We start from the raw sequence: 13130 nt of genomic DNA on the forward strand, positions 1-13130 counted from the left end.
GGTTACTGCAGTTACTTAAGGAACGGACATTAAAGTGGAGAATACTTTCCTACTGGGGGAGGTCGGAGGTGCATTCTGCCACCTCGTTTCCGGCACCGGGCACTGCACTCTGTACCGAAGGTGAGTCCGCTCTCGGGGCTTTGCTGCAGCGGACTCTGGCCGCAGCCCTCGCACCCCGTCCCGCTCCGCCCGGAACCCGTGGGGACCTCCGGGGCCGAGTTCTCTCAGACACACCACCTCCGGGCCTGAGACTGAAACCTCTGTCCAGGGCGCTGGCTTTCATTCAAAAGTATTACGGCAGTGTCCTTGTGTTAGTGACCAGTAAGTAATCTGATTGAATGAAAAAAGCTTTATGTTAGTTGTTGATGAAGTTAATTCATTTAACTTAGTGAATATTTAGCAAATACTTGCTGCTAACCAGGCATTTCAGGGACACAGAAATAAGAACGATACGGATCCTGCATTTACTTGAGGGGTGTAGCATCCTGTAGGAGTGACGAAGAGGATCCCCTCTGGGCCGTGTAGGCTGAGCCTGGGCACACGGCTTGGGGACTTCAGGACTCTGGGGGTTCAGCCCTCCGACCCGTCAGCTACCTTGCACCCGCGTCCTCTGCACCGGTGGACGAGGCGACCGTGAGCACTGGGGGAAGGGGCCGTGCGGAGGGTGCAGACCCAAGTGGGCAGGACAGGCCGCCTGCCTCGGGGGGCTCTGGACACGCCCCTCACGCTAGCAGCCGCGTCCACTCCCCGACATGTGTCCAGTCTGTTCTGGAGGCAGGCTGCCCCCTTCCTAGAGCTCATCACATTCTTTGCTTATAAATAGCAAAGGTGGAGCTTGGAGAGAACAGATAGTAGAGTTAAGAGATGCGAAGAGCTGAGGCTGAAAGACAAGGCCGGTATTTCAAAGACAACGATAAACCAGGAGAAAACGTGGGAAATGCCCTCCTGGAAAGAGCGCCGTTTTTTCACTTTTCTGAACACATGGACTTTGGGATCCCAGGAATGAGCACCTCCTGTGGGTTACGGTGTCTTGTTGACACATCAGAAAGATAACCGCGTCCCGCGTGCTATAAACCGATGGGCGTTGTGTATAATTTGGGGTGTAGGGCGGTGGGAAGCACATGCGCATTGATCTCTTCACCTGGGTAGGAGGAGTCGGCCTTTACCAGGAAGCGTATACAGGCCTTTCCTTCTCTAAACTTAGCCCAGAAGCCTCTACTACCCTTGGATTCCCCCCCCCCCGCCATTTTACTGTCAAATGCTCCAGTGAATAAATTCAACCAACATAATTTTTGCTAGCAAAGATGGTAAAAAGCCTCTGGGAAAGTAGGTTTTGAACAGAATTTTAACTTGTAACATGTCGACCGCACTTTGCATTGCACACCCCGCGTGGTTCTGGCCCTGGGAGAGCGAGTGTGTCCACTGCAGGCCCACCGGCTGTCATGGTCCAGCCTCTGCTCCTGCCCTCCCGCTTCCAGATAGTCTGCTTTATAACAGGTTTATAACAGATGACAGCACGCCCCAAGGAGAGTCACTCTCCGGAGAGGAATGGGGACAGTGGCCCCTTAATGCACCCGCGCTGCTCTGGGAAACAGAAGTAAGGCCGGGAGAAGCCGATGGGCCCCCTCGGTGGTGCAGAGCCCTTTACCAGCACCCGTCCCCCTGGACAGGCTTTCAGCCGCTGTTCACTTTGGGTGGGCCGTGCTCCTCTTGGCCGTTTTCTCTGAACAGCAGCGGACTTGCTCTCTGTCTGCTGCGTGCATGGGACGGGCCGTCTCCCTTTGTGTAGCATCTGGGACAGTGCCCCTGGAGCCTGACTGCACTGAGGTCTCAGAGCCTTTCCCTTGCGGGTAGATACCCTGTAGGGGACTCACTCCAAGAAACACCAACTATTCTGTTTCCAGATCATGTTGCGTAGACAACGTTCTAACAGGAACGTAGATAGTATTCTTTGGAGTCTTCTGACTGCTTAGGGGAAACATCATAAAGTGCTCTTTAAAGATGGCCGTTAGAGATGATGTTCCTGACGCGTGGGTACAAGTGTGCTGTTAGAAAAGCAGGTGTCACCTCCTCAAAGCTCTCACCCTAGACTCCCAGCTGACAGGATGGGGCTCAGAGCTTCCAAGGCTAAGGAATTAGGGGCCACAAGCGTCGTGGCGGGGCTGATGCTGGGGATCCACTGAGGAATCTACACTCCAGAGTCCACTGATAAAGGGTAAACTCGTTAGTAGAGACTTCGAGCAGATTTCAGTGGAAGAATTGAAACTGACATTTGCTAAGCACCTCCGGGAATGTTGCCAGAGAGCATGGAGATGGGAAAGTTTCTCCTGGTTTAACTGGATCATCTCCTGAAAGATCCTTTGCAGGGTATCTTCTAGTGTTTGAGTCTTTTCAGCTATCTCTAAAAGAAACTTTTCCCCTGTGACTCTTATGTAACATCACTAATAATGAAACTAGATTAAGGCATGATTATACCTAAACCTAATTTTCTTCGTTGCTTAACAGTTCATCTTTACATTAAAGTTTGTAAGATAGAATAATCCCTCCTTAATCTCAGAATTTGCACATCTCAAAACATTTGACTACCATGATCAAGTTCTTTTTTGACCCCATCACGTCAGGGTACGTCAAGTAAGACACGTTTAGTTTCTTAATCCCTCTTCTTATAGCACTGAGTATGTTTAGTTTAAGCTGTAGGGTCAGGACAATAGCTAAACTCCACTTACATTTTCCCTTCAAGCAGTTTAAACAAAACAGAGCTTTAAAAAATTCTTAAAATCTTAAATCACACCCTCAAAGTAATTGGAATTTCAGCCCCACATTCATTTTTGTCTTCTTCCTGCACGTTTTTTTTTTTCACTTCAGGGTGGGAATTTTATTAACATGTTGCAGTAGCCTTGTGTACTGATTTTCCTAAGATACTTTAATGTTGGACATTACCAGTAAGACTAACTTCTACTACTTTGGTATTCTCCAGTTGAACGGACAGGAGAGAGAGCAGTGCTGGCAACGTAGCAATAATGAGAACCACTGTGCCCGCGTGCTGGGTGCTTTGCCAGGTGCCGTGCTAAGCACGCTGCACACTTAGGTAACCTCTTCCTGCCCGAGGTCACACCGTGGTGAGCAGTAGAACCAGGATGCCAACTCAGGCCCTCCGACCCGTCCTGTGTGGACTGCTGGTCTCGTAAACTTCTCTTTCAGGTTAGGCCAGGAAGCTTTTGCTTTGGAAGTAGTTGCGTGCATGTTGCACTGTATCTCCCCTCTGCTCTTTCATAATTTTTGGTGACTGAGTTGCCTGGTACGCTGATGCTCAAAAGAAGATGCTGTTGTGTTCTCCGGGCAGGACATCACAGAGACAGATCTGAAAGGCCGCACATGCTAACTAGACCTGACAAGGTGTCAGCTGCCTTCCACGTAGTAGTGGTTTTATGGCAAAATAAGATTTGCTGAGTGAGAATGCACGAACGCAGGGCCAGCTGTGGTACCTCACCACACACCCACCGGCAGAAACCTTCTTTGCTTGCACACAGTAACAGGAATACGTGAGGAGAGCACGTCAGGGAAGCAGACCTAGAATACCTAGAATTCAGTGGCGCTATGGGACCTACCACACAGTTTCAGTAACAGGGTGGATGGCGACCCTGAATAACAGCCAAGTAAATAGAACCCCTCCGCCTTGGCTTGTCTGGCTGTTTACCCAGCGTGGCCTCTGCAGTAGCTGAGCGCTTTCGGGAAGAAAGCAGTGGCAGCGGGCACCTGGCTTCCCAAGGCTGAGGCCTCCCTTTTGTAAACGCGCTGATTTTTTCAGAGGGTGTGTACATGTTTAACGTGTGGGTGTGTTTGTTTAAGGCAGGCACGGAGCTTCAAAAGGCAAGATGTTTTGTAACCCAGAAATGTAACCGGTAAATGGAATGGTTGGATCTGACGATGAAGTTAGAATAAATGATCAGTAAACGGAGCACCCGTGGCTCCCCTTGCTGGGTTAGCCCCCACCCAGCAGGAAGCCCTGCAGGCAGGGACCCCAGAGGCAGAGCCATGTCTCCAGTGTGACAGGTATTAGCCCAGCCGAGGGGGCAAGAGAGTTCCTGAGTTCGAAGGAGGAAAGGGGTTTTACCTTCGGGCTGGCACCTCGTCCCCCCGAGAACTGACTGCACATAGTGGGGCCACCTTTAGCGAAAGGCGTGGGCAGCTGCAGCCTCGCAGCCCAGGAGACTTCAAAGGAGACACAGGTGAGCCAGCTGCCCCAGGCCCGGGAGAGACAGCTCTGGAATGAGCTCTGAGCTCGTAAAGTTCACTTCAGCCTCTTCAGACTGCCAGGCCAGCCTTTGTACTGGAATTCTTCGTCAGTCTGAGCCAAGTTTGACACATATAATTATTTCAGCATAAAAAGCAGCCGTGAACTATCACCATGGGCTTTAGAACCGAGGGTGGTGGTGGAGACATGCAGACTTCTCACTCGTTGCCCAGGCCGTGCGGATAACCCGATGTTTGGTAACAGGGGATGGAGCCACGGCAGCTGAATATGTAGGCGAATCACAGGCTCAGTAGTTCTGGTCACTTTTTTAAGTTGTGGTTAAGTGTATATAACATAAAATTTACCATTGCTGCCATTTATGGCCCTGTGCGATCATCACCGCTGTCCAGCGACAGGACTTTTCCATCGTCCCAGTGATAAACCTTTTTATCACAGCTGCTAACAGGTAGAAATGGATTGACTCTAGTTCCTTCTTCTGTTTCCATCTTTCCGTAGATAAACAGTTATCTCATAAAAAGCAGATGGCAAAAGCCAGAAAAAAGCAAAGCAAGCAATGGTTCATTAGCTGGGTAATTAGCTCGTGATTGTGTTGGATGATAATGTCCTAAATACTTAATCAAGACCAGACTTCTGAAGTTCAACTTGTGCAGAAAAATAAGCCACCTCATCCTTCAGCTCTTGAACCTTCGATCTGAAAGCTCTGATGGTTACTGTTAGCAGTTACGGAGCATTTTCCATGAGTTAATCCTTAGAACAATCCGGCCAAGTAGATGACATTATGCCATATTTTATGATCTTCAAACATTATATTTCACTCTACCAGTCTGCCTCTGCTCAGACTGCTTCTAGTAGAAGAACGGAGCCCCAGAGGTTACGTGACTGGTCTGAAGTCCCTAACCAGGTGGCTGATGGGGTAGCTCAAGCCCCTGCGCCAGTGCCTAAGGAAGAGTTACCTTTCCACTCTTTTCCTCCTTGGTAACCCTTCAGAGGAAGACATCGGGATAGTCAGGGAGGAGAATGGACTGAAATTTTGAATTATAAGATGCTGTGCAGAAGCAGGGAATGTTCCACTGAGCCTAAAACCCTAACCTGCCCAGCGCTTGCTCCTGCATGGCAGCTCCTCTGCTTTTCAGAGCTGGCTTGTTGTCCCCTAGATAAATGACACCTGTAGACCTTAAACAGAAACCCGACAGACATACCTTCATTTAAACCAAGTACTGGCGCTGCGTCTGAAATACAAGAGTATGGTTGCTTTCATCTCTGATTTTAAAAGAACTGGGCAGGGGTGGGTTACGTGTCCCGACCACCTCAGGCATTGAGGGCCTGGCCTGACGGGTGCCCAACCCATGCACCTCCACTGCACCTTGAGGCCCACAGTCAGAAGGGTGTTCCCTTCCCCGATCCCACCAGGAAGGAACCCATTTCAGGAGGACCCTGGAGCTGCTGGGGCAGTGTTCCCGCCCCCTCACCCTGCCCACCTCCCACTGCAGCGGCCAGGGCTGCGGGCGGAGCCGTCTCTCTCCCCGCTCGGGCCAGGGCCGCTCTCCTTTCCCCACCAGTGGGCTTGGACAGAGGGAATCTGATAGGAAAGCCTGCTTGTGTGTCACCTGTTTACTTTATCTGTGGGAAAGAAGACATGGTCATTTAAATGAAAAAAGAAGAAACAAAAATCACCTGCTTCTGGTCTAAACCGTGAGTCTAGAAAGTTGGTCCTTAATCAGACAGAAAAAGTTGGTCCTTAATCAGACAGAAATGTCAGTGTCCCCCGGGCATCGCTCAGTCCCTCTTCATAACATGTGAACCAATCTTTTCATCAACTGGCAATCTACTTGAAAGGAACAGAACCAACTTAGACTGACCAAGCAGAAAAGAAGTTTGGGGGAACAGTACAGAGGTCGCCACGGAGTCAAAGGGAGAAGCCGAAACACAGCTGAGAGCGCGTGGCTTCCGGGGCCGGTGAAGGGCGGGGACGAGCTCCTCGGGGTTGCCGGGTGCTGCGTTCAGCCGCCCCATGGTCCGCAGCTGCTCGTCCCTCCGCCCCGGGAGCAGGTCCTGGAGGGGTGCAGCGGGCGCGGAGCTGGGCAGCGAGGCCTGCCCCCCAGCTGCCGCAGTGCCGGGGCCTCCGAGCAGAAGCCCCTCCTGCCTCGCGACGCAGTCTGCGACCCTCGAGACCGTAACTCAGGGCCGTCAGGCCTTTTAGGGCAGCTGCCCCGTCCTTTGAGGTCCCGGAACACGTGGTTTGAGCAGAGCAGTCAGGACCAAAAGGTTCGGGTTTGTTCCAGTTTTTATCAGCGTATTTGCCTCTCTGGTAAAACGAGGAGGAAAACAAACTAAGTCATCCTCCGCAACTGCTGTGGCTCCAAGGAGGGCGGGCAGGTGGAAGCCCGCTGTCCCCCCTTCCGCGAGGACTCGGCCGGCAGGCCCGGCGCACCTGCCTTTCTTACATCGCTGTCCACGCTTCTCCTTTCAGGCGTGAAGCTGCCCTCGGTTTTGTTTTACTGTTTCGGCCCCCTGGCCCCCGACTCAGGTGATGTCCACAGAGAAACGTGTGTAAACTCACCCACTCGTGGACTCGGCACCTCCAGCCGGGTTCCCGGGGCTCCTGCGAAATTGCACGTCTCATCACCACCCTTTTAAGACTAAGACTTGAAGACAAAGGGGACGTGTTTGTCAGCTTTTTTAAAAACCTCAGAGTTCTTGGAATCTTTTTTACCATCCACATACATAAAAGCCAATTTCAATTTTTCTTATTCGTGGAACTGCCTGAAAACATTGTGTTTCTCTTAATTCTTTGTGCCAAAGTTAGTTCAGGTTGACACTTGCCAAACACTTCAATCTAATTAAAGCGAGGACACCGCAGCCATATTCCAGGAGAATCCCGGCCCCAGTAACTCCCCCATCCCTCTCGGTCTGGCTTCTCTTTACCAGTCACATCACACACACAATTACTGAACCATTCACCTCTGATGGGATTTTATTTAAAACTGCCCTGAGCGTGTTACATTCTTCCCGCGCTGCTGCCATGACTGCTGTTCTCTGAGACGCAGAAGTGGCTGGAGGTGGGCCTCGCCGGGGGCGTGTGCCCCTGAGGTGCGGCCGCGGAGGACAGAGCGGGGCCCTGTGAACGTGGGCAGCTTGTGGAGGGGACGTGACACTTCACAGGGACGCGAGGGCCAAGCTTGACTGCACGGGTTGGCTCCACCTCTAACGTGCTCCCCAGGGGGAGTGACCGGGTCCGTGGGTCCAGGCCTGGGCCTGCCCTGAGCTCTGCATTCCACCGCGGAGGGCACCCAAACGTCATGAGCGGTTGGTTCCCGGCGCTCTGTTCTCCCTCCAGACCCCAGACGCTCTGTGCGCTGCCCACCGGGTGCCTTGCCTAGGCCGCCCTCTCCACCGCAAAGGCCCTAGCTTGAGCCTGGGCCTTCCCCATCTCTCACGTTTCTGCAGGCCCCCATCTGCCCCACGGAGCCTTCGGAATCTCTGCCACACACGACATCCTTCTCCCTCTGTTCTCCCACTGGCTGCCATCTATGTGCTGTTAACACCCGAAGCTGACTCTTTCCCGAATGCTTTCAGGCATTCAGAAAAGTCACGTGAACTGTAAACACTCATATACTTGCCCTTTAGAGTCTACACTTAACATTTTGCTCTATCTGCTTTGTCACGTATCCATCTGTCCATTCCTCCATCCACCCATCATATATATGTATTTTCAAAACAAGGTGCAGACGTAAGTACGTTTTACCCCAGACGCTTCTGTGTGCGTATAACTAGAGTTCAGTGTTGGTTACGTAACATTTACATGTGGTGAAAGGCACAAATCCTTAACGTTCCATTTACTGAATTTTGACGAGCTATATACCTGGGTGTCACACACGGTCCAGACAGAGAACTTTCCCATCACACCAGGACCTTCTGGGTCGGTCACCATCCCCACTCCCGAAGGCAACCACCGCTCCAGTTTTTTTTGCCACGGCTTAGTCCGGACCTTCTTGGAAGTGAATATAAACGAAACAGGCAGCGTGTGTTTTGTGTGGGCCCTTGTGTGCAATGCACCGTGTCTGAGGCCCACCCGAGGTGTTGTCTGGGTCAGTAGTTCTTTCCTTCTCGTTGCTGGTGCCGTTCCACTGTGTGAAGACACCACGAACGTCCACCTGCAGCCTGGTAATGGGAGCTTGTGTCGTTCCACTTTAGGCTGCTGGGAACGTGCCTGCATTTCTCTCGGCTAATGCCTAGGAGGAAACAGCTGGGTCCCGGGGCAGGTGTGTGCTGAGCTTTATAGAAACCGCTGGACCTTTTTCTGAAGGGCTCTCGCATCTCACCCTCTGCCCCTGCTGGGCGACAAGCCATGGCGCCCAGGGCCTTGACTGCGTTTGCTGTCTTCAGCCCTGGGACTTCAGCCGTATCCCGGTGGAACATCATGGTGTCCCTCTGTGGCTTTTCCTTTTCCTGGATGACAGTGATGTTGTGTGTCTTCTCAGGGCCTGTTAGTTCCGTGTTTATTCAGATATCTTTTTTTGTGAAAGGTCTGCTCAAATCTTTCGTCCATTTTTTATTTTTACAAGTATTTTTATGATGAGTTGGAGTTCTTTATATTTTCTGGATACCAGTCCTGTGTGAGATATGTGTTGTGTCAGTATTTTCTCCCATTCTGTCATTGACCTGTTCATTTTTTTTTTAACAGTTTCTTTGCAAGGCGGGAAGTTTTAAATTTTGATGAACTCTAATGTATCTTTTTTTCTTTTATGGTTATTACCGTCCGTGTCCTAAGAGATCTTTGCCTACCTCAGAGTCACAAAGATATTCTGTGTTTTCTTCTAGACACTTAATAATTTTAGCTTTTACAATTAGGTCTGTGCCCATCTCACATTAATGGTTATGTACGGTATGTGACAGGGGTCAAGGTTAACTTTCCCCACATGGCTGTCCAGGTCCACACGGTGTACTTCTGTGATTGTGTCCTTCCTGCCCTCATACTGTGACTTGGCCTGGTCCTTCACACAGTGAACACTCAAGGCATGTTAACTGAATTGCACTGACGATTTAGAGGAAATAGGGACTCCGGTAATCTTTTAATGTCTTGGTGTTGGAATCCATTTTATAGGATCCATCCCCCAAATTAAATACTGGTGAGAGAGCCCTGTTCAACCTTGAGTTAGCATTACCTGCCAGGAGCACAGGCCGGGGCCACAGGGTTCATTGCACGAATGTTGTCTTTGGCTTCTTGAGTGAAGAGTGGAGATCAGTTCAGCTTTTTACTGAATTGCTACTATATGCCAGAGAGGATGCCTCACTGCTTTCCAATACAGCTTCTTATTCTAGCTTTATTGAAACCTTGTATGTCAGATGAGGAAATTTGAGAACCAGACATTAGGAGTTCTCCAAGACAGGCCGGTCTGGAGGAAAGCCAGTAACTTGTGTCTGATATAAGACTTCTGCAAGACGATTAACAGCTGAATGATTTTAAAGTGCACAGGACTTGATAATAACACTTGGCAGGCAATTAAACATATTAAATTCTGAACCAGCCCAAAGACAGCTGAAAAATTAAGTCTTCTGACATCACTCCAAGTGTATAGTAATATGTGCAAAATAAAAACCCCCGGGAAACATATTTGGCTCTAAATCTCTAAGCTAAGAGTTTGATTAGATAGTAAAAAAAGGCATTAAAACAAGAAATAGCTTCGGGGCCCATGCACTGCCCAGGACTTTTTGAAACGTCCTCACAGTCAAGCTCGCGGTTCACAAAGCCGAATGTCCCCTGACCGTGCAGATTTGATGTATGTCTTGGTCCCTGTGTACTGTCTGTGGAGAATGAGCCGGCTGATCTTTTCTTCGTCCGCAGGCATGCTTCAGAAGTGTCCTTCTATCGATGACTTCGTAAATGCCCTTGTTTCCGACCTGGATATGGACTTGGAAACTTTCCTCGTGGATTCTAAATGATGGGGACACCGTGAATCCTTTAAGTCAGTCACGGAGATATCAATTTTGTTGTAAATGCTACAACTTTGAACGTTTGTTTCTGATTTCAGCATTCAATTCTGTAATAACTTATGAAAAACCTCAAACCAGTGGAACTTGGAATAAATAACTTTTTAAAATTATGCTGGCTTTTAGCCTGTTTGTTTGGCAGATTTTTGAACATAAGGAAATCCATTCAGTGAGCAAGTGCAAACCAGAACACAGAGGTGTTAGCGTCAGGGGCCAGACACCCTCAGCCCAGCCCCGCTCCTGGTGAGCTTTTCCCTGTCCGATGACCTTTACTTGGTTAGAGACATAATAAAAAGCAAAATTATTTCAGTTCGAAGCAGTCTTCAGAAAGATTACACATATAGTTCCTCTGCATGATTTCTTATAGGTGGCTTTGAAAATGGAATAGTCAGTTACAGTGACCGAGAAACCAAGTGTCGTTTCCAAAGTATTTGTAATCGATTGTGTTGGCTTTTCCTGTGTGTTTAGGAATATACTATACAGATGGACTCAGAACAGAGGGCACCTGAACTCACACTTTTCTGACCTGACGATGAATATACAAAAATAAGTGCAGGTACAATTAGTAAATGATGTGTCAGGTCCAGTGACTGACAAATACGGAAACTGGGATTCAAACCCTGTCCTTACCCTAAACACTATTGCATTATTGCATACTGTATCACCATGTGTTAATAACAGAAAAGAAAGACACCGTTTAATAGGCTTTTCACACCTTCAAAGTCAAGAATTTAATTACAGGCTTTCATTTAAAATGACACCTGCTAGTGGCCTCTTCCTGCTTCTCCCTAAAAGACCAGTGATGATGCAAAAAGGCAGGATTAAAAATCCCCAAAACTAGGACACATGTCCAACCTACTCACAGAATCTGCAGGAATTTCTACAAGCTAGAAACAGACGAGACAGGATAAAGAAACGTCAGTGACGCACGCATGCCGGGTCCACCTGGATGCTGGGGTGAGGGGAGGGGCGACCCTCCGTTCTCTCCCCACCTCCTGCCCACACAGGTAACACGCTGTGTGCACCAGCCAGGGAGCCGCGGCCCCGCGAACCTCCCGTGGGGCTTCCGCGTCAGCCACACGAGGCCTGTTCTCCTCTCCCAGCTCCTCCCCGTTTGGCTCTCTCAGTCTGTGAACACGTGGAAACCACAGTGCAGAGAATCCTTGGGCGGGAAGGAGGGGAGGCCTGCAGCAGTCGCTCCCCCGTGGGAGGTGTGGGGTGATGCCGCAGGGACAGCCGGGTGCCAGCGCCCAGGGCAGAAGCGGCTGCTTCCGTCCCCACCCACACGGTCTGTGAGCTGAGGGAGGCGACGCTCTTGCTGACACAGACGCTAACTCTCATCTGGGAAACGGACCCGGAGAAACTGACACCAACCTGCCGTCCGTTACAGGTAAGTCTGAAAAGGTGCTTTAACAGCTCCAGGTGTACCGAGCCACCAGCCCCTGGGCCTTTATCCTCCCTTTTCAGCTGAGGGTGAGTGAGCAGAAAAGGAAATCTGTGCGGAGCTTCAGAAAAAGGAAGGGAAGACGCGGGAAGATCCCAACTTTGAACACTATTCTTAAAAGGAACTAAGGCACACTGTAGAAAACATCTCTGCCATTCTTAGTGAGACTTGAGAAAACACGGTATTTATGAAGCCGAAAGCCATAAAGAAAGAACAAGCGGAAATTTAAAATAGGCGAATCTAAAAAAGAAGACAGGCAGAATAAGAAAAAAAGAAATGCAGAGAAACTGAAACATAGTGCAGTGATTTAAAACATGATCAAAGCAGAAAAGACCAAAACTGCCAAGGAGAAATGAGAAGCATCTCACTCAGAGTGCAGGTTAAATTCAGGGACACGGTGAAAGCCGGCAGCCAGGAAGCAGCGCAGAATCCCGGGGACAAAGCCAGGACAGCTGGAACAGAAACAGCAACAAAACCCAAATTCTCGTGTCCTCCTGTGTTCCCAGTGCTCAGAACAGTGACCAGCACATAGCAGGAGCTCTGGTGAAGACATGCTAGTCAATGAACTTAAGGAAACTTTTGATGTGTAATTTAAAAGGGAATCCTTGATGGCTGCCTAACAATGAGAATGCGCTTAATGCCGCTGAACGACACACAATTAAAAATGGTTAAAACAGTAAAGTTTTTGTTATGTATGATTTACCACAATTTTTTAAAGCAAAGTAAATAAATGCAAGCAAGAGAGAGAAGAGAATCCTGCATTCTAGATCAAAACGAACAAAGAAAACAGTAAAAAGAGACCCCCACACACACCTAGACAGACTCTGCCTTTCATTTTGAGAACTTAAATATAAATACAATTAAAATTATAAGCCAACTGATCCCAAACTGGGCATTTCCCAGGGGTTGTTAGTGTTCCACGAACTCAAAAGGGTCCCAGTGTTAAATACATTTGTAAAATACAAGTGAGCTCTGTGTTTCACCATATGCACATCAGCAGTCCTGCACTCACAACGCCTATCTCCCAAACGTGTTTGATGAGGGGGCCCCCCGCTTTGTTGGAGGACCTACTGATGACATTTGTCAGAACACTGGGGACTAACTGTTGAAAGCATCCAGCTAGAAACAACAGGCTTACACAGAAAGGAACAAAGCGGACAGCGCTCCCAGAATTCAGCTGTTCATCGCTGTGAAAGCCAAAGGACGGTGAAAAAACGTTTTCAGAGGTAAAGGCTGAGATGCAGAATGGCGTTCTCAGATATGCGAGGGCTCAGGAGACATCTCAGCTTTGTACCTTTCTTTAAAAATCACTAGAAGAATAAGTAATTTCGATCGAGTCAAAGCAAAGGAAATCCCTAAGGAACTTGTAAGAATTCTGAGGGGTCATTGCCTCTTTTCTCAACAACAGCTGGATAAATCATAACAGCAAATTATTTTACT

General features: G+C 49.2%; 1 protein-coding gene across 2 annotated transcripts in view; it reads left to right on the top strand.

Moving 5' to 3' along the window:
- The window catches only part of MIPEP (mitochondrial intermediate peptidase), a 133081-nt gene extending 122722 nt beyond the window's left edge, over window positions 1-10359 (top strand). For both annotated transcript variants that reach the window (XM_089899738.1, XM_022574503.2), the window contains one exon: window positions 10101-10359. In XM_089899738.1, coding sequence (XP_089755864.1) covers window positions 10101-10139 — 39 coding nt within the window. In that variant the 3' untranslated portion in view covers window positions 10140-10359. The remainder of the gene's footprint in view (window positions 1-10100) is intronic.
- Window positions 10360-13130: the final 2771 nt, after the last annotated feature.

This window comes from Delphinapterus leucas, chromosome 18 (assembly GCF_059928025.1).
Source record: "Delphinapterus leucas isolate spDelLeu-1000000601 "Yukka" chromosome 18, BTC_Dleu_Yukka2, whole genome shotgun sequence".
Classification (NCBI taxonomy): Eukaryota; Metazoa; Chordata; class Mammalia; order Artiodactyla; family Monodontidae; genus Delphinapterus; species Delphinapterus leucas.